This window comes from Poeciliopsis prolifica, unplaced genomic scaffold, assembly GCF_027474105.1.
Source record: "Poeciliopsis prolifica strain line A6 unplaced genomic scaffold, Auburn_PproV2 SCAFFOLD005, whole genome shotgun sequence".
Classification (NCBI taxonomy): Eukaryota; Metazoa; Chordata; class Actinopteri; order Cyprinodontiformes; family Poeciliidae; genus Poeciliopsis; species Poeciliopsis prolifica.
In genome coordinates, this window is record NW_026562380.1 from 16,825,895 (window position 1) to 16,846,452 (window position 20,558).

At 43.6% G+C, this 20,558-nt stretch overlaps 1 protein-coding gene, 1 non-coding gene and 2 pseudogenes across 2 annotated transcripts; 2 read left to right on the top strand and 2 right to left on the bottom strand.

The window, feature by feature from the left end:
- Nucleotides 1–2,274: 2,274 nt before the first annotated feature.
- LOC129359662 (centromere-associated protein E-like) lies at nt 2,275–6,901 on the bottom strand (annotated as a pseudogene).
- Nucleotides 6,902–7,684: 783 nt separating this feature from the next.
- LOC129359833 (myosin-7-like) lies at nt 7,685–9,504 on the bottom strand (annotated as a pseudogene).
- Nucleotides 9,505–10,493: 989 nt separating this feature from the next.
- Nucleotides 10,494–10,586, top strand: trnai-uau (transfer RNA isoleucine (anticodon UAU)). Its single transcript is given in 2 exon segments — nt 10,494–10,531; nt 10,551–10,586. It is a non-coding gene; the product is annotated as a tRNA-Ile (tRNA).
- Nucleotides 10,587–15,450: 4,864 nt separating this feature from the next.
- On the top strand, nt 15,451–19,488 carry LOC129359828 (uncharacterized). The gene is made up of 2 exons (XM_055029742.1): nt 15,451–19,073; nt 19,370–19,488. The coding sequence occupies exon 1, from the start codon at nt 16,751–16,753 to the stop codon at nt 18,785–18,787; it is 2,037 nt and encodes a 678-aa protein (XP_054885717.1). The 5' UTR covers nt 15,451–16,750; the 3' UTR covers nt 18,788–19,073; nt 19,370–19,488.
- The last annotated feature ends 1,070 nt before the right edge of the window (nt 19,489–20,558 follow it).

A 20,558-nucleotide genomic window follows, 5' to 3' on the forward strand; every position in this document is an offset into this window, starting at 1 on the left:
AGGGACCTAACAGCCTGTATGAAAGGACCAGGTACCCTACACTACCGGAGAACCCACCCCTCGCTCCCTGAAGGAAAAAAGTGAAACTCCTTCTCCAAGTGCACAAAACACATAAAGACTGGTTGGGAAAACTCCCATGCACCCTCCAGGACCCTGCTGAGGGTGAAGAGCTGGTCCAGTTTTCTATGACCAGGGCAAAAATAACACTGCTCTTCTTTAATCCGACTTTGACTATTGACGGCCAGTCCTCTCTGACCCCAAAATAGACCTTGCCAGGGAGGCATCATACCCCCCGGTCCTCCTTTTTGAACAAAGGTAGGGGGTAGGGTGTTCCCCGGTGTCTTATGAAGACTGAATCAAACAATCTCACTTATTATAAGGGTTCTAAGTCATGGGTCTTTCATATGAGATTTGGATAAAATATATTTGTGGTTGCAATGTAACAATATGGAACAGTTGAAGGGATATGATTACTTTGTAAACACTGTGCATCTTAACCCTGAAATTATGACTTCAAATTCTCTTTGGAGAAAACGTTAAAATCTCTTGTCATTTTTAATGTCACTTTATCTGACCGTTTTCTTTCGTAAATACAACAGCGTGGATCGTTTTTCTTGATCATTGTTGCAGTGGATTTTATATGTACTTATTTATTGTACAGATTTGTGAATTATGGTGAATGCTTGTGGATTTTGTTGTCGACATAAGAGATTCTTGAATACTTTGTGAATCTTTTCATCTTTTAAGTACTTACTACTTCCGTAGAAGAGGCTTCATGAACAGGTTTTGTACATGGACATGAAAGTTTGTTTGAGCTTTGTGAACACGAAAGTGGCTGATCTTGAAACACTTATCGGTTCTCTGTCAGAGTAGTTGCTGTAAATATTGGGAGGAGGTAGAAAAGAAGGTAGAAAAGAAAATTAGTTACTATACGTATATTCTGTTGAATTTGAAAATAAAATTTGAAATAAAAATGATTTTAAATAGGGCTAGTTTTCCTTATTTTTCTAATCCAGTTAGAGTAGCCTTTACCCTTAAAATAAGCCTAAATTTTTTGCGCAACAACTTTTTTATTCTTCACCGTTTGCGTCATTCAATTAAAGCTCTCCTTGTTTAATCTCTCCTCAGTCACGCTGCACTTTTTACTGCTGCAGCCCCCTAGTGATTATCTTATTTTCACTTCACAAGCAGGACAAATGTTGAACTCACTTTTGTCCTGTTGGACTCCCTCCACCTGGTGAGAATTTGTTTGGTTTTGTGGAATTAACCATTTTTCCTCCCAGTTTTAGTCTGTTTTTGCAGGGTTTTCCACACAAAATTATCCTTGGAGGCTGCCAAGAAGAGAGAGAGGAAACCACCTTGAGGTTTGGTCCATAAAATGTAGCAAATGTATCTAAATTTGCTGGTGGGATTGAGGAGGTCTTTGAAGTACTCTGGCCACTGTCCCACAACATCCCGAGTTGAGGGCGGCAGCACACTATCCCCACTATAAGACAGTGTTTGTGCTGCACTGCATCCCCCTCCCGAGATGCCGGATGGTGGACCAGAATTACCTTGAAGCCATGTGGAAGTCTTTCTCCATGGCTAGTCCATACTCCTCCCATGCCCGAGTTTTTCCCTCAGCAATCACTCGAGCACAACCCTATAATATCCTGCATGCTTCTTCGCCAGCCGGCATTCATCAGCTACAGGACCCTCCCCTTGTATTTTCAGTCTATGGCTTTCCTCCGAAAGCTCTTTCAATTGTTTCTCTGCATCCAGGCTCTGCCTAAATCCTTCTCAAATACTATTATTCCATCAGTCAAGCATAACTGATGGACTTGCGAGACCTCGTCTTGGAAGTCTTTCTCCATGGCTAGTCCATACTCCTCCCATGCCCGAGTTTTTCCCTCAGCAATCACTCAGCAATCACTCGAGCACAACCCTATAATATCCTGCATGCTGCTTCGCCAGCCGGCATTCATCAGCTGCAGGACCCTCCCCTTGTATTTTCAGTCTATGGCTTTCCTCCGAAAGCTCTTTCAATTGTTTCTCTGCATCCAGGCTCTGCCTAAATCCTTCTCAAATACTATTATTCCATCAGTCAAGCATAACTGATGGACTTGCGAGACCTCGTCTTGGAAGTCTTTCTCCATGGCTAGTCCATACTCCTCCCATGCCCGAGTTTTTCCCTCAGCAATCACTCAGCAATCACTCGAGCACAACCCTATAATATCCTGCATGCTGCTTCGCCAGCGGCATTTATCAGCTGCAGGACCCTCCCCTTGTATTTTGGCTTTCCTATGGCTTTCCTCCGAAAGCTCTTTCAATTGTTTTTCTGCATCCAGGCTCTACCTACATCCTTCTCAAATATTATCATTCCTTCAGTCAAGCATAAATAACCACATCCTCTTACTTTTTTCCCTTTCCATATGAACTGATTTGAAGCGGCGGTAGATAAACGATGTTTCGGGGTTTTATCGTAGTCTTTACGTCTGTGTCCTCAGATTTCAGTTTGATGTTGTTTGACGGAATCGGCGGAAGTATATCTTTCTTTATAAATGTGATTTCTGTCAGCTTATTTCTCAACTTTTTGTTGTTCATTTCTTGCATTTTTATTTTTGATACACACACACTTATCTCTGCTTCTTGGGCTTGTATCTGTCTTTTGAGTCTCTAACGTTTTTCTGACTCTCCTGCACTGTATCCAATGTATTTTCCGGCAGCTGGTCAAGCTGAAACCTGAGATTGTGCACCATACTCTTCAGTTTCTTCTGCTCACGCTTGAGATACCTAATTTCTGCCTCTCTCCTTTCCAGGAGTTCGGACAATCTCTGGTTCTCAGAGCGAAGCAGTCTGAGTTTTTTCTTTTTCCAGTCGTCGTTGTCCTCTGGGAGAATTATAAGATCTCCTGTTTCATCATCAAGCCCTAACTTTTCCACCTTAGAATAGGTTTCTTGAACCATTTTAAATTTCTGCGCATTCCCATGGAGTCTCAGAACTTCCTTGCATAGTTCTATAATCCTACATTCCTGTTCGCGAATTATATCAGTCTGTAATCCAATTTTACGTTCATTACAGTGTAGTGCTTCTGTGGCTCTTCTGTTTTTTGTCAGAGCATCTTCTCTCTGCCTCCTCATTTTCATATAATCCACCTTTCTACGCAGCAGGTCTTTATCAAATTTGATCTTATTTTCCTTGCCGCGCTTAATCGAATCAGTCAGCTTTATCTTGACCTTCTCCATTCGATTCTTAAGAAGCATATTCACTTGCTGGGACTTTTGGAGGAGTGTCTGGGTTTCAGCAATTTCTCTATCAAGATTTGCTCTAGTAGTTTCCAGTGCTTGGTTAGTTTTCAGCAGAAATGCATTTTCTGCCATACTTTTTTGATATTTGTCCTGGAGGATGTGGTATCTCAAATTTTTTGCCAACTTCCTCTCAAACTCAAACACAGCCTTGTTTAGTGACGTGATTTCCTTTCGTAGGCTCAAATTTTCATCATCTTTGTGCTTTAGCCGCTTCATTGATGCTTCTTCATTCTGGCGATTTCTTTTCGCCTCCAGTTCTATCTCTTGTGCAAGCCTGCGTTGTCTCTTAAGCTCCTCCTTCTGAACATCGATTTGCTTTTCCTTTACATCCAATGCGATCTTAAGAGCAGTAATCGTGTTATCCCTATTTCTCACAAAATCCGTCTGCTTTTTAAGCTCAGCTCTCAGGGCCTCTGATTCATTTTTAGATTAGGTTGTTTTTTGCAGAGACGTGTCTAGTTGTATTTTCAGTCTATGGTTTTCCTCCGAAAGCAGGGCCCCGGTTAAATTTCTTCAGGAATTTTCTAGTTGGGGCCCTGCCCATAGCAATGCATAAGGAGAGCAGTTACTGACTTGCGAAGCAAGTCAGTAACTGCCTCCATGCATTGCATGGCAGGCACCTATTAATCTACACCCAATAGAACGCCTCTTTATTATTATTATTGGGGCCCTGCCCATAGCAATGCATATGGGACTTGCGAAGCAAGTCAGTAACTGCCTCCATGCATTGCATGGCAGGCACCTATTATTCTACACCCAATAGAATATCTCTTTATTGGGGCCTGCCTAGCAATGCATGAGGAGAGCAGTGACTGACTTGCGAAGCAAGTCAGTCACTGCCTCCATGCATTGCATGGCAGGCACCTATTAATCTACACCCAATAGAACGCTTCTTTATTATTATTGGGGCCTGCCTAGCAATGCATAAGGAGAGCAGTTACTGACTTGCAAAGCAAGTCAGTAACTGCCTCCATGCATTGCATGGCAGGCACCTATTAATCTACACCCAATAGAACGCTTCTTTATTATTATTATTATAACTTCTTCTTCCGCTACCGTTAATGCGGCTCGTACCGCTGCGAGCCCACCCATAAAAAGTGGTATCAAAACGTGCGGCTCGTTCCCGGCATTGGAGCTATTACTTTTGGTGGGATTCGGAGTTACGATAAAAAAGTAAAAAGCGAAAAAACATCAAATCTTATTGTACTGCCATAGGCAGTACAATAAGATTATCCTACATTATCTTTTTCACTCAGGTTAACATTAGCACACATTTTAGCATTTCTCCGCCCTCCATTAGTGCTAAAATTATTCTGCATTATTATTTTCTCTCAGGTTAGGGCACTGTCTTGCTGCGCAAGACAGTGCATTAACTTTAGCACAAACATTAGCATTTTACTGCACTCCACTCGTGCACTGCCATAGGCAGTTCAATAAGATTATCTTGCATGATCTTTTTTACTCAGGTTAGGGCTCTGCCTTGCTGCACAAGGCAGAGCATTAGCATTAGCACAAACATGAGCATTTCACTGCCCTCCACTAGTGCAAGAAGATTATCCTACATTATCTTTTTCACTTAGGTTAACATTAGCACAAATTTTAGCATTTCTCTGCCCTCCATTAGCGCACTGCCATAGCCAGTGCAATAAGATTATCTTACATTATATTTTTCACTCAGGTTGGGGCTAGGCAGAGCATTAGCATCAGCCTTTTACTTTAAATATGGTAATTAGGTAAGCACAGACATCAGCACAGACATTAGCACAGACATTAGCATCTCATTCCCCCCACCCCCACAAATGCACTGACTTAGGAATCAAGGCTAATGATGCTTAATTAACATTAGCCTTTTCTTAAGACAAGCGTTTTTGCTATTTATTCTCTCAGGTTAGAAGAAGAGTATATGACAAATGCTGGAAAATGTCAATATCTGATTTCTTCTTTATGTAATATCTTGTGTCTATGTCTGTAATGTAGATTAAATATAAGAAGCTTTAAACATAAGTTTCTCTATGTTTAAATAAGTCATTTGTAGTTTCTGTCTCTTAAAATACTATATTATTTTATTTTTATTTTTTTTATGAAGCTCGGTGGTCAGCAGAAGCATATGCCATACACGCTGGAAAATGTCAGTCTCTGATTTGTTGACATGTAACATCCTGTATCTATGCCTGTGACGTAAGGTGCAGATTCTGACAGCTATGTTTAAAATTGTTATTGTGTTGCATCTTTTAAATTTGTTATTTTGCAAAGCTGACTGGACAGCAGGAGCTTACGTCATTCACGCTGTAAATGTCAATTTCTGATTGGCTGACACGTATTCCCGAGCTGCCGGAACTTTCTGGAACTTTCTGCTTCCGAGTCTGCTTCGGTCAAGGTAAGACGTGTTTGTGATCTTTCCATAAAATATAGTATTTAAAAAAAAAATTTCAGTACAATATTATCATAACTGTTTGCAGTTGTTAAATGTAATGTTCGTTGACAAAGGTGGTTGATTTTAAAAGTTTGCTGCGGAATATTTCGTCGTGGCTCTGATAGCGTACTTGCTAGCTTGATGGAATAATATTTTTTCTGGATTTATTCACGTTATTTCTGGCCCTCACGAGGCTTTGCGTGATTTATTAGTTGCTCTCCATAACAGGTTAATATGTGATTTTGTTCGGTTCTTGTCCAATTTGGGGAATATTATCCATATTACGGTACATAGCGCAGCAGCTGCGGTAATTTCTCAGCTAACTTGCAGCGTCACTCGGCAACTGAGAACCTAGAGCATAGGTGTCAAACTCTGGCCCGCGGGCCAAATTTGGCCCGCAGTGTAATTATATTTGGCCCGCGAGGCAATTTCAAATTAATATTAGACATTTACGTCAGAAAGGAGGCATTAAATGTTTATTTAAATTTTATTTAATATATTTAATATTTTATTGCATATATTAAATATATTTTATTTAATATAATATGTTTTATTATTATTAGCAACTCAATTTTGCACACCTGCACTTTTAAGTTAGATAAGCTTTGCTTGTTCAATATTTATTGTTATTTTAGAACTTGTTTGGGTCCATATTAAAAGATTCATTTGTTCAACCTTGACCCGCGACTTTGTTCAATTTAAAGTTTTGGCCCACTGTGTATTTGAGTTTGACACCCCTGACCTAGAGGCTCTGATGGACTAAATAAAGTCAGATGTTTTGTTTTGCCTTAAATAAATGTATTACATAATGATAAAAAAAACTCTTGCTGCAGTCACTTTATGAACTTTTAATATTTTTTAAATTCAAATGAAAAATCAAAATCACAACACACCAAGGTAATATTGTGTATTTCCATAGGTTTGTAATATTGATGTTTGACAAGTTTTATAATTTACTTTAAAGAGCTTATACAGTGAAAGACTTTGTTCATTTGATTAAACTTTATTTTTCTCTATTTACTTTGAAGTACTCTGGCCACTGTCCCACAACATCCAGTTGAGGTAGGCAGCACACTATCCCCACTATAAGACAGTGTTTGTGCTGCACTGCATCCCCCTCCCGAGATGCCGGATGGTGGACCAGAATTACCTTGAAGCCATGTGGAAGTCTTTCTCCATGGCTAGTCCATACTCCTCCCATGCCCGAGTTTTTCCCTCAGCAATCACTCGAGCACAACCCTATAATATCCTGCATGCTTCTTCGCCAGCCGGCATTCATCAGCTACAGGACCCTCCCCTTGTATTTTCAGTCTATGGCTTTCCCGAAAGCTCTTTCAATTGTTTCTCTGCATCCAGGCTCTGCCTAAATCCTTCTCAAATACTATTATTCCATCAGTCAAGCATAACTGATGGACTTGCGAGACCTCGTCTTGGAAGTCTTTCTCCATGGCTAGTCCATACTCCTCCCATGCCCGAGTTTTTCCCTCATCAATCACTCAGCAATCACTCGAGCACAACCCTATAATATCCTGCATGCTGCTTCGCCAGCCGGCATTCATCAGCTACAGGACCCTCCCCTTGTATTTTCAGTCTATGGCTTTCCTCCGAAAGCTCTTTCAATTGTTTCTCTGCATCCAGGCTCTGCCTAAATCCTTCTCAAATACTATTATTCCATCAGTCAAGCATAACTGATGGACTTGCGAGACCTCGTCTTGGAAGTCTTTTCTCCATGGCTGATCCATACTCCTCCCATGCCCGAGTTTTTCCCTCAGCAATCACTCAGCAATCACTCGAGCACAACCCTATAATATCCTGCATGCTGCTTCGCCAGCCGGCATTTATCAGCTGCAGGACCCTCCCCTTGTATTTTGGCTTTCCTATGGCTTTCCTCCGAAAGCTCTTTCAATTGTTTTTCTGCATCCAGGCTCTACCTACATCCTTCTCAATATTATCATTCCTTCAGTCAAGCATAAATAACCACATCCTCTTACTTTTTTCCCTTTCCATATGAACTGATTTGAAGCGGCGGTAGATAAACGATGTTTCGGGGTTTTATCGTAGTCTTTACGTCTGTGTCCTCAGATTTCAGTTTGATGTTGTTTGACGGAATCGGCGGAAGTATATCTTTCTTTATAAATGTGATTTCTGTCAGCTTATTTCTCAACTTTTTGTTGTTCATTTCTTGCATTTTTATTTTTGATACACACACACTTATCTCTGCTTCTTGGGCTTGTATCTGTCTTTTGAGTTCTCTAACGTTTTTCTGACTCTCCTGCACTGTATCCAATGTATTTTCCGGCAGCTGGTCAAGCTGAAACCTGAGATTGTGCACCATACTCTTCAGTTTCTTCTGCTCACGCTTGAGATACCTAATTTCTGCCTCTCTCCTTTCCAGGAGTTCGGACAATCTCTGGTTCTCAGAGCGAAGCAGTCTGAGTTTTTTCTTTTTCCAGTCGTCGTTGTCCTCTGGGAGAATTATAAGATCTCCTGTTTCATCATCAAGCCCTAACTTTTCCACCTTAGAATAGGTTTCTTGAACCATTTTAAATTTCTGCGCATTCCCATGGAGTCTCAGAACTTCCTTGCATAGTTCTGTAATCCTACATTCCTGTTCGCGAATTATATCAGTCTGTAATCCAATTTTACGTTCATTACAGTGTAGTGCTTCTGTGGCTCTTCTGTTTTTTGTCAGAGCATCTTCTCTCTGCCTCCTCATTTTCATATAATCCACCTTTCTACGCAGCAGGTCTTTTTTTGATTTTTTTCCTTGCCGCGCTTAATCGAATCAGTCAGCTTTATCTTGACCTTCTCCATTCGATTCTTAAGAAGCATATTCACTTGCTGGGACTTTTGGAGGAGTGTCTGGGTTTCAGCAATTTCTCTATCAAGATTTGCTCTAGTAGTTTCCAGTGCTTGGTTAGTTTTCAGCAGAAATGCATTTTCTGCCATACTTTTTTGATATTTGTCCTGGAGGATGTGGTATCTCAAATCTTTTTTTGCCAACTTCCTCTCAAACTCAAACACAGCCTTGTTTAGTGATGTGATTTCCTTTCGTAGGCTCAAATTTTCATCATCTTTGTGCTTTAGTCGCTTCATTGATGCTTCTTCATTCTGGCGATTTCTTTCGCCTCCAGTTCTATCTCTTGTGCAAGCCTGCGTTGTCTCTTAAGCTCCTCATTCTGAACATCTATTTGCTTTTCCTTTACATCCAATGCGATCTTAAGAGCAGTAATCGTGTTATCCCTATTTCTCACAAAATCCGTCTGCTTTTTAAGCTCAGCTCTCAGGGCCTCTGATTCATTTTTAGATGAGGTTGTTTTTTGCAGAGACGTGTCTAGTTGTATTTTTAGTCTATGGCTTTCCTCCGAAAGCTCTTTCAATTGTTTCTCTGCATCCAACGCTCGATCTTTTACACCTTCAGTGTTGTCACTTTGTCAGACAGGTCGCGCCGCCGCGCGGTTTCAGCCATTAGGGCATTTGTCTTGTCCCCAAGACTTCGATCCATGGCTTTTAACTGACCTTCCAGCTCCTGAATTCTATTTTCACTCTCCTGAAGTTTGGTCTCAAGCGCTTTATTTTTGTTTGAAAGTTTGAAACATTTAGCCTCTTGCAATTTCACCTCCTTCTTCAGCTGAGATACGCTGTCTTGTTGTGCCCGTAAATTTGTCATTACGTTGCACTTTTTCCTTGGACGGAACATTCTCTCCTCGGTTGTCCTTGCTGTTTCTTAAAAGATCGGGGATCCTTGTCAGTCATCTGATCTGACCTATTCTTGGTCTCCGATTCTTGAGTTGATTGGCTCATTTTCTTCTTGCTTCACGTCAATCGTTTCACGACTACAAACGTATAATCTCAGAAAGTACTTTCACCTTGGAACTCTCGGAACGCAATGACTTCGAGCGAGTCTGTGACAGAGTCATAATCCTTGACTATGACATCACTATGTCATGAGTGATGTCATGTTCATTGTTCACTGTGACATCACTGTTCCTGCACCAGTACCCTAAACAATGAGGGTTAAAGAAAAAAAACAGAGTTAAAAAAAATAGTTGAAATTCAAAATAGATCAGTATCAGTGAGAACCAATGATGTCGACACTTACTGTGTATAAACATGAAACGTTTAATAAACTGGATTTGGAAGTGGTTGTTTGTTTGTACGACGAAGCTGAAAGAGTTCAGATGCCGCCGGCCTTGGAGGATCAGTAGGTTACAGCTGATAAAACTTTTTTTTTGTAGCATTTTTTCAAAAAAACCGTTCTTGCAGATTCTAAAAGCAAACACTCCTGCCAAACAGATGTAAATACATACCCTTCTTTGTGACCAAGTGACACAAAAAAGTGGCAATTCATCCTATTATGGTACCCACTACCACTATTACATTTTTAAGTCAATATTTTGAAAACATTTTAATATTAAAAAAGTTGCGTTTTTCTGAGTGTTTTTTTGTTGTTGTTGTTAATCTATAACATATTTTAATCTTATAAAATATCCAAAAAAAGAAATGAAATATTTCTCTCGGGTGCTTCGTGTGATCCAGGGGGAGTTCAGCACCCCCTAGCGCCTCCCTGGAGCCACCACACCCACATCGGCGTCTTTTTTTCCTCCTGGATTCTTCAACTAAAATTCGGCATCTTCAAAAACTCGCTCGGTTATGGCGGCCCCAAAAATTACACCATACTTGAACTACAGCACCAATAAAAAAAAAAAAAATTATTATTATTTCAAGAAAAAAATAAACCGAAATGGACTTGAACAGTTCTGCTCGACAGATGTTCCTTCAGTATCTCGCGAGCTCCAGTGGCGCAATCGGTTAGTGCGCGGTACTTATAAGACAGTACACCTTGAGCAATGCCGAGGTTGTGAGTTCGAGCCTCACCTGGAGCACTTGTTTAATTCTGCGGGTGTATTATTATGTAGAGACGGCAAGAATAAGGAGCAGAGAATGAGCCTGTGGCGTATGTAACAAATAACCTTTAATATTTAAACTAATGTCAAAGGTGATGAACGTATATTCTGTTAAATTTGAAATAAAAATGATTTTAAATAGGGCTAGTTTTCCTTATTTTTCTAATCCAGATAGAGTAGCCTTTACCCTTAAAATAAGCCTAAATTTTTTGCGCAACAACTTTTTTATTCTTCACCGTTTGCGTCATTCAATTAAAGCTCTCCTTGTTTAATCTCTCCTCAGTCACGCTGCACTTTTTACTGCTGCAGCCCCCTAGTGGTTATCTTATTTTCACTTCACAAGCAGGACAAATGTTGAACTCACTTTTGTCCTGTTGGACTCTCTCCACCTGGTGAGAATTTGTTTGGTTTTGTGGAATTAACCATTTTTTCTCCCAGTTTTAGTCTGTTTTTGCAAGGTTTTCCACACAAAATTATCCTTGGAGGCTGCCAAGAAGAGAGAGGAAACCACCTTGAGGTTTGGTCCATAAAATGTAGCAAATGTATCTAAATTTGCTGGTGGGATTGAGGAGGTCTTTGAAGTACTCTGGCCACTGTCCCACAACATCCCGAGTTGAAGTCGGCAGCACACTATCCCCACTATAAGACAGTGTTTGTGCTGCACTGCATCCCCATCCGAGATGCCGGATGGTGGACCAGAATTACCTTGAAGCCATGTGGAAGTCTTTCTCCATGGCTAGTCCATACTCCTCCCATGCCCGAGTTTTTCCCTCAGCAATCACTCGAGCACAACCCTATAATATCCTGCATGCTGCTTCGCCAGCCGGCATTCATCAGCTGCAGGACCTTCCCCTTGTATTTTCAGTATATGGCTTTCCTCCGAAAGCTCTTTCAATTGTATCTCTGCATCCAGGCTCTGCCTAAATCCTTCTCAAATACTATTATTCCATCAGTCAAGCATAACTGATGGACTTGCGAGACCTCGTCTTGGAAGTCTTTCTCCATGGCTAGTCCATACTCCTCCCATGCCCGAGTTTTTCCCTCAGCAATCACTCGAGCACAACCCTTTTCCACTTGCTGCGAAAGGCAGAGCATTAGCATTAGCCTTTTACCTTGCATTAGCTATTTCCCTTACTTATTACCCATATTTAGTTTCCTGAATGCAGTAAGTCATGCTTGTGAATCTCCACGTGCTATTGATGACATTGCAGCTTTCTTTAGCTGCATCAGAACGCTGGGTCAAAATCGACGGGCACACTTTGGCAGGCCCCGGTTAAATTTCTTCAGGAATTTTCTAGTTGGGGCCTGCCCATAGCAATGCATAAGCAATGCCTGCCATGCATTGCATGGCAGGCACCTATTAATCTTCACCCAATAGAATGTCTCTTTATTATTATTATAACTTATTCTTCCTGTTCAAAAGACCCCTTAAATAATCTAAGTTTGTTAACTACTACTGTTCGTAGTGACTTCTGTTCAGCGTTACTTTTGCCACTTAGAGCATACCGTAGTTGGGGGCGGCGATGACGTCATCACATCGCCGTAAGAAAGAGAACCATTCCTGATATCAGAGGGGGAGGTGGGGTAACAGAGCCACTGCTAATACGTGAGAGGGGCAGAATATGTGTGATCGCCTTATAAGTGTGCGTTAGTGACAAGTAAGTTATTATATTTGATTGTTTGCTGAAGTTAAATGAATGATTCGGAGTTTATTTGTTAACCGTTATTTACCGTTAGGTCCGAGCTATCGGCTATATGTGTGTTGTAGAGCACTGAGCGATGTACTTGACAGGCGCACAGGCATTGATATTAATTCATTTGTTTTAGTTCACTTATGAATAGTGATTCTGATGGTAAGCTTGTTTAGGCTTTATTTATTTCCTTCTTAATTTATCTAAGGTGTAATGTGTAATGATAGAACACCTGAAACTTATTTCTGTATTTCTGTTTATTCTAGGAGACCACACACACAGCTACACACATATCTGAAGCACTCACCCACACCCACCAAATATACCTTGATGCCAATTACTGTTGTTGGACTAAGATCTGTGACCCAACTTGGAATACAGAAAGTAAAAGGGATCCTGCCTCATGTCTTCCTTCTTCCACCTGCTGCCCCACATCTGGTCCTGAACTGAATCCAGTCTAAGTAGTGTTCTGACCGACACTCCAGGTTGAGAGCAGTGACAAACCTGAACAGTGCCTTCAAACCGTCCTACAAATTAAGAGCAGCCTCAGCTACATTAATGGTCCTTCGAGCCGGATTCACTGCCTTACCCTAGTAAAATGGATGGAAATCAGGAGCTCAGAAGTGGAGCACGTCCTAAACGTCAGATCCGTCCCCCCCAACGTTATGAAGATTATCAGCTCGATTTCAACGGTCTCAACTCTTACCAACACAGATTGGAGAGAGGAAGGATGGCTACACAGGAGGGACTGGCCGAGAATACTCCACTCACCTCGTCATATGCTTCCCCAACAGCCATGGAGGCATGGGTTCTCAGCGAACCTACCACACATGATCCAGGAGACAGTCAGCTGTGGATCAAAGAGGAGCAGTTAGCTCAATCGCTAGTGTCAGAAGGAAGACCAGCAAGGTTATGGAGACAGCCTACCCTCACAGTCTCTTACCTCCCACCTCAACTGAAGCCATGGCTCTAAGATCAGAGTTAGAAGAGCTCCAGCATGAAAGGTTCCTCCTTCAGCAGTCACAGCAGCGCATTTCAGCAGACTTGGCACATTTAAGAGCTATACAGACTGATGTGGTTCAGATAATGAATGCTGCTCATGAGGCTCAGCAGGAACAGCTTAAAGGCGCAGCATACGTCCAGCCGCCTGACTCACCTGACAATAATGAGGATGAGGAGTGGCCACTGCCACCTCCACCAGTTTGGATGACTGAGGATGAGGAGGAAACGCCGGTCCTGGAGCGCCTGGACAAAATGATGAGTGAGCTTCAGATTTTGAAAGGTGAAGCTCTGCTAACCCAACGCAGTCAGCCTTCGGCTCAACCAGCAACACAAATGGCCTTAAGTCATCACCAGAGAAGGAATAATTATCAACCCAGCAGTCAGGCTCCACTCATAACTTCACCGCAGCATGCATCAGCACATCTGTCAACTACTTTCAACCTGGGATTTAGCTCCACCAATTACATGCCTACGAGCATTCCAGCTACTCCCCTTCAGCAACCAATACAGCAAGCACCTCTCCTGCACACTCCTCATGTTCCCCAAGCAACTGCTCCAAATCCTAGGCCACCCTATCAGAGTTTCAGCTCAGATACAGCCTATCATGGTCCTCGTCCCACCATCCCTAACCTATTTCACAGAGACCCTGTTGAATTTGCACACCTGAAGATGGCTCTAGAGAACTTACTACCACCTGACAGCCCAGAGCTCTTCAAATATCAAGTTTTAGTGGACCATCTAAAGTTGGAGGATGCCAAACTGGTAGCGGAAGCCTACCTTCACTCTCCAACCCCATTCACAGACACCATGATGGCCTTAAATGAGAAGTTTGGACAGCCTCACCAACTGGCTCTAAGGAGAATTGCCACTGTGATGGACTCACCTGACATCAGACGTGGTGATGTCGTCGCCTTTGAGAAGTTTTCTCTCCAAATCCAGTCACTGGTGGGCCTGCTAAAGACACTTGGCCCTGAGGGAGAGATGGAGCTCTATTGCGGCTCACATGTTGTTCGCCTGCTTAGTAAGTTACCCCCTGAGCAGCGAGCGGAGTTCCGCAGATGTATGTTTAAGCAGTCTGGACGTAACCACAACCTTATTGATTTGTCTGACTGGCTGAAATATGAGTCTTGGTGTCAAGATTATGATGGTCAACTACCTGCCAGAGGTTTAAAGGAGAAACAAAGCGGCATGAAAGAAGAAGGAAGATTCGGGAAACGGTCAGTTGCTGTGCTCCATGGTGCGGACAGTTTATCTCAAGGCATTAAACCACCAAGTAGTTCACCAACAAAAGCCAAGCCACCCCCTTATTGTGCCTTTTGTGATGTTAAAGAGCACCATCTAAGTCAATGTGCAGCAGTAAGACAACTGACAAAGGAACAGCTGGCAGATTGGATAAAGACCAACAAAAGATGTTGGCGCTGTGCACGTGCACATCATGCTGCACAGTGCAACCTGAAGAAGTCTTGTAACCTGTGTCGGGGCAGACACTTACAAGTTCTTCATGATGTTAACACAGGTCCAGTAAAGGGACCATTGCCAGCATCACCCAGCCAAATACCAAGTGAGAACCCAACAGGAGTGTTGTATCTCGATCGACCAACAGAAGGTAGCAGAGTTTTGTTGAAAGTTGTTCCTGTTCTCCTTCGTCATGGTGCCAAAACTCTGGAAACCTATGCAATCTTAGATGATGGTTCTGAAAGAAGTATGCTCCTGCCTTCAGCAGCTCAAAAACTGGGACTCCAGGGCACACCAGAGTCTTTGCCTCTACGTACCATCAGACAAGATGTTCAGACACTAAATGGATCCTGTGTATCCTTCATTATATCCCCCAGAACCAAGCAGAGGATTCAATACCGCATCCGTAATGCCTTCACCACTGAACGTATCGACCTAGCAGATCATACTTACCCTGTTGACTCCCTCATGAAGAAATACAAGCATCCAGCCCTTTAAGAAGATAAAACCTCTGCTCCTGATAGGCAGCGATCACCCACATCTCGTTACTCCTACAGAACCTGTACGACTTGGTCCACCAGGAGGCCCAGCTGCTGTCCACACCAGGTTGGGATGGACGTTACAAGGTCCTCTAGCATCCTACACCAAGGGAAGGAAGGTGTTAAGACCCCATACCCCCTCAAGTGAATGAGCTAATGAGACATGTGGAGAAGCTCTGGAAAACAGATATCCCCCTTAGGAGTGATAAAGTGGTGACCCGCTCCAAGCAAGATAATCAAGCTCTGAACCTTTTAGAGGCTAAAACAGCCCGAGTGGAAGTCGATGGCATTTTCCACTATGCTACCCCACTGCTGCGATGCAAAGACATGCCTCTCCTACAGGCCACACCTGAGGCTGTCATGCCGAGCCTGAGAGGAGTTGAGAAGAGGCTTCGTAAAGACCCAAAGAAAGCTGAGATTTACCAGTCAGAGATAGACAAACTGATAAAGGCTGGATATGTGCTGAGAGTGGAAGTTAAAGAGCTAAAGAAAGGAGATGAATCGTGGTATATTCCTCACCACCTCGTTAGCCACAATGGAAATCATAGACTAGTAATTATCTGTTCATTTCAGCACAAAGGTCAAACTCTGAATGATTATCTCCTTCCTGGCCCCACCCTTGATTCCTCTCTGCTCGGGGTCCTTTTAAGGTTCCGTGAGCATGCCGTGGCAGTGAGTGGGGATATTAAGGCCATGTTCCACCAGGTCCGCTTACTACCCGAAGATCGCCCTCTTCTGCGCTTCCTGTGGCGTAACCTACAACATGAGGAACCACCTGCAGTGTACGAGTGGCAGGTGTTACCGTTTGGCACCACCTGCAGCCCATGTTGTGCCACATTCGCTCTGCAATACCATGCCAAAGACCACAGTCAGCCAGGAGAGGAGATGAGAACTTCCATAGAGAAATGTTTTTATGTGGATAACTGTCTACACAGTGTGCCAACAGCCACAGAGGCCAGAGAACTGGTGGACCAACTTAGAGCTCTATTGTCATCAGCGGGATTTGTCCTTCGGCAATGGGCCAGCAACGAGTCATGTGCCATCAGTCACCTACCAGAAGAAGATCGGTCAGACAGTGCTGAGCTCTGGCTTGCAGAGAGTAAGACGGAGATCCCGGAATCAACCCTGGGCCTTAGCTGGCACTTTGCTTCAGACATGCTTGGCTATAAGCACCGTCCAGTCCAATATGAGGCTCCTACCATGCGCATCATCTACAGAGTACTGGCCAGTCAGTATGATCCACTGGGGTTTATACTACCATACACCACCAGAGCTAGGATGTTGGTCAGACGTCTGTGGGACAAGGATCGGGGCTGGGATGACCCCCAGCTGCCACCTGACCTCCGTCAACAGTGGGATATCTGGGAACGGGAGCTGCAGTTCCTTTCTGAAATCCGTCTACCCAGACCATACCTGCCCACTGATGTAGCCTGGGAGGTGACAAGCAGAGAGCTGCATGTGTTCTGTGATGCGTCAGAGCAGGCTTATGGTGCTGTGGCATATTAGAATGACTGGAGAGAATGATCAAGCATATGTGTCCTTTGTTATGGCTCGCTCCAGAGTAGCTCCCAAACGCCTTCACTCCATTCCAAGACTGGAGCTATGTGCAGCGCTTCTGGGAGCCCAGCTTTCTAAGCTTCTTGAGGGTGAGCTCTCTCTGCACATTCAGAAGACAGTGATGTGGACAGACTCTACCACTGTGCTGACCTGGCTACGATCTGAATCCTGCCGCTACAAAGTCTTTGTGGGCACGCGCATTGCTGAGATCCAGGAGTTAACCCATCTGCAGAGCTGGCGTTATGTGGAATCTGCCCAAAATCCTGCTGATGACATAACACGTGGCAAAACCCTGCAGGAGTTAGCAAGACCAAACCGATGGAGTCAAGGTCCTCCCATCCTATACCTACCGCAAGATCAATGGCCTAAAGACCCATCTGAAAACCCTGAAATCTCCCCAGATGCATCTGAGCTTCGCAGGTCAACCTTTTGTGCCATGACCTCTGCCTCCCCAACCTACATGAGTCAGTATGATACCTGGCATGAACTTCTGGATGCAACCGTACAGGAACTTCAGGGGGCGGCAAATGGCAGTGGTCCCACCGCTGAGGACTACCGGAAAGCAGAGATGCTTCTCATCAAGAGAGCTCAAAAGGAGAGTTGCCCAGATGAATTTCACCTTCTGAAAGCAGGGAAACCAGTTCAACGAAGTAGTCGTCTCCTAACATTGTCTCCAGAGCTGGATGAAAGTGGAGAACTGATAAGAGTGGGTGGCCGTCTACGTCGTGCTGAAGACTTAACCTTCTGCAACCTTCACCCACTGGTACTTGATCCCTCTCATCCAGTGACCAAGCTGCTCATCCAGGACTGTGACCATCGACTGCGGCATCCCGGACCAGAACGAGTTTTTGCACAGCTCCGGCGCCATTATTGGATCCTTAAAGGCAGAGAAGCAATTCGGCGCTTTCAAAGAACCTGTGTAGAATGTCAAAGATGGAGGGCGAGACCTACTGTCCCTAAAATGGCGGACCTGCCTTTGGCCCGACTCCGCCTCTTCAAGCCAGCCTTCTATTCCACTGGAACTGACTGCTTTGGTCCCTTTGAAGTTAAAGTGGGCCGCCATTTGGAAAAGAGATGGGGAATAATATTTAAGTGTATGACTGTCAGAGCTGTACATCTGGATGTACTGACCTCCATCAACACAGACTCCTTTCTGATGGCTCTGCGTCGGTTTATTTCACGAAGAGGAACACCAGCTGAGCTTTATTCAGACCAGGGCACCAATTTTAGGGGAGGTGATGCTGAATTGAGGGAAGCATTTTCAGACATGACATTGGAACTTCAGCAACTGCTAGCTCCACACAAGATTCAGTTCCACTTCAATCCTCCTGCAGCGCCTCACTTTGGAGGGGTGTGGGAACGTGAAATCCGCTCTGTGAAGTCAGCACTGTATGCTACAGTCGGAGCACAGCCCATCACAGAAGAGGTCCTCCGTACAGTACTTGTAGAAGTAGAGGGGATCCTCAACTCAAAGCCGCTGGGCTACGTCTCATCCGATGTAAGAGATCCAGATCCTGTGACACCAAACTGCTTGCTTATGGGGCGGCCGGATGGTTCGCTGCCGCAGGTGGTTTACTCCAAAGATGAACTTTTAAGTCGTCGACAGTGGAGGCATGCCCAAGTGCTCGCTGACCATTTTTGGGCCCGGTTTGGTCGTCTATATCTACCTGGACTTCAGACGTGCCAGAAATGGCAAACCTCTGCAGTTGACATCAGAGAAGGGATGGTCGCCATGATCGTGGATCCTCATCTGCCTAGGGCCCTCTGGCCCATGGGACGCATCATCAAGGTTCACCCCAGTCCTGATGGACACATCAGGTCAGCAGATGTGAAGACTAAGGACAGAACTTACACTCGACCTGTGGCCCGGCTGGTGATCCTCCCTGCCATACCTCAGGAGGACAGTGACCCTCAGGCGCAAGGTCACCCTACCTAGAGTCTTTTGTTTGAGCAAATGTATTGTACACATTTGGGGGCGGCTGTTCAAAAGACCCCTTAAATAATCTAAGTTTGTTAACTACTACTGTTCGTAGTGACTTCTGTTCAGCGTTACTTTTGCCACTTAGGGCATACCGTAGTTGGGGGCGGCGATGACGTCATCACATCGCCGTAAGAAAGAGAACCATTCCTGATAGAGGGGGAGGTGGGGTAACAGAGCCACTGCTAATACGTGAGAGGGGCAGAATATGTGTGATCGCCTTATAAGTGTGCGTTAGTGACAAGTAAGTTATTATATTTGATTGTTTGCTGAAGTTAAATGAATGATTCGGAGTTTATTTGTTAACCGTTATTTACCATTAGGTCCCAGCTATCGGCTATATGTGTGTTGTAGAGCACTGAGCGATGTACTTGACAGGCGCACAGGCATTGATATTAATTCATTTGTTTTAATTCACTTATGAATAGTGATTCTGATGGTAAGCTTGTTTAGGCTTTATTTATTTCCTTAATTTATCTAAGGTGTAATGTGTAATGATAGAACACCTGAAACTTATTTCTGTATTTCTGTTTATTCTAGGAGACCACACACACAGCTACACACATATCTGAAGCACTCACCCACACCCACCAAATATACCTTGATGCTAATTACTGTTGTTGGACTAAGATCTGTGACCCAACTTGGAATACAGAAAGTAAAAGGGATCCTGCCTCATGTCTTCCTTCTTCCACCTGCTGCCCCACATCTGGTCCTGAACTGAATCCAGTAAGTAGTGTTCTGACCGACACTCCAGGTTGAGAGCAGTGACAAACCTGAACAGTGCCTTCAAACCGTCCTACAAATTAAGAGCAGCCTCAGCTACACTTTCGTAGACCGGAATGCGGCTCGCACCGCTGCGAGCCCACCCACAAAAGTGGTATCAAAACGTGCGGCTCGTTCAAGGCATTGGAGCTATTACTTTTATGGGGAATCGGCGTTACGACGGCGACGTAAAAAGTGAAAAACGAGCGAAATTTCCAACTGCCGAAACGCAGAGCATAACTGCCACCAACTGCCGCTCCGCTAGAGTGAAAAATGAAGTGAATTTCTGACCCCAAATAAATTTTGAAATCGCCGTCACGCCCACAAATATCGTGCTACCGGTATGAAACTCGGTCATGACATAGATACGAATGTCTGCTCCGGTAAAATGTTTTCAAAATTTTTCTAGGGCTTACGGTTTTCTGTCAAGGTGCTTTAGAGCAAAATCAAGTTCCAGCCTAACTGACGCTCTCCACCATATATTTTCATACTTTTCTGGAAAACTTCAGACCTCAGCGCACACCATTTTTCTCTCATCACTGTAATTACTGTGAATGAGCTACAGATTTGATTTGCAGGACTATCTGAGATGAAAAATAGCTCTCTCATACGCTTCAATCAGTTTTCAGACACGTTTCACGGTTCCCGAACGGCAAGGAGTTGTTCGGGCTGCTTTTTCCATTAAAACTGACTGGGCATCTCACAAAGATAGAAATCTGTCTCACACACATGACAGTTGACCTCATCTTTAGAACTACAATTGCTGAAGGTTAGAACTACAACATGGCGGAACAGTCAGTTACTACTGAGGAGGAATGAGCTGGCCTTTAGAATTACATTGTGTTTGGACTTTTTATAACTGATTTTAAGCAACCATTGTTACACACAGGATTAGTGTGGCAATTTTAAATTAAGCTTAATAAAAATTTCAAAATAAAAGCCTTAAGATTTATCTGTGGCTAAT

What these genes read in the sequence shown, in the direction of transcription:
- LOC129359828 (XM_055029742.1), top strand. Translation starts at nt 16,751, where the DNA reads ATGTGTTCTGTGATGCGTCAGAGCAGGCTTATGGTGCTGTGGCATATT.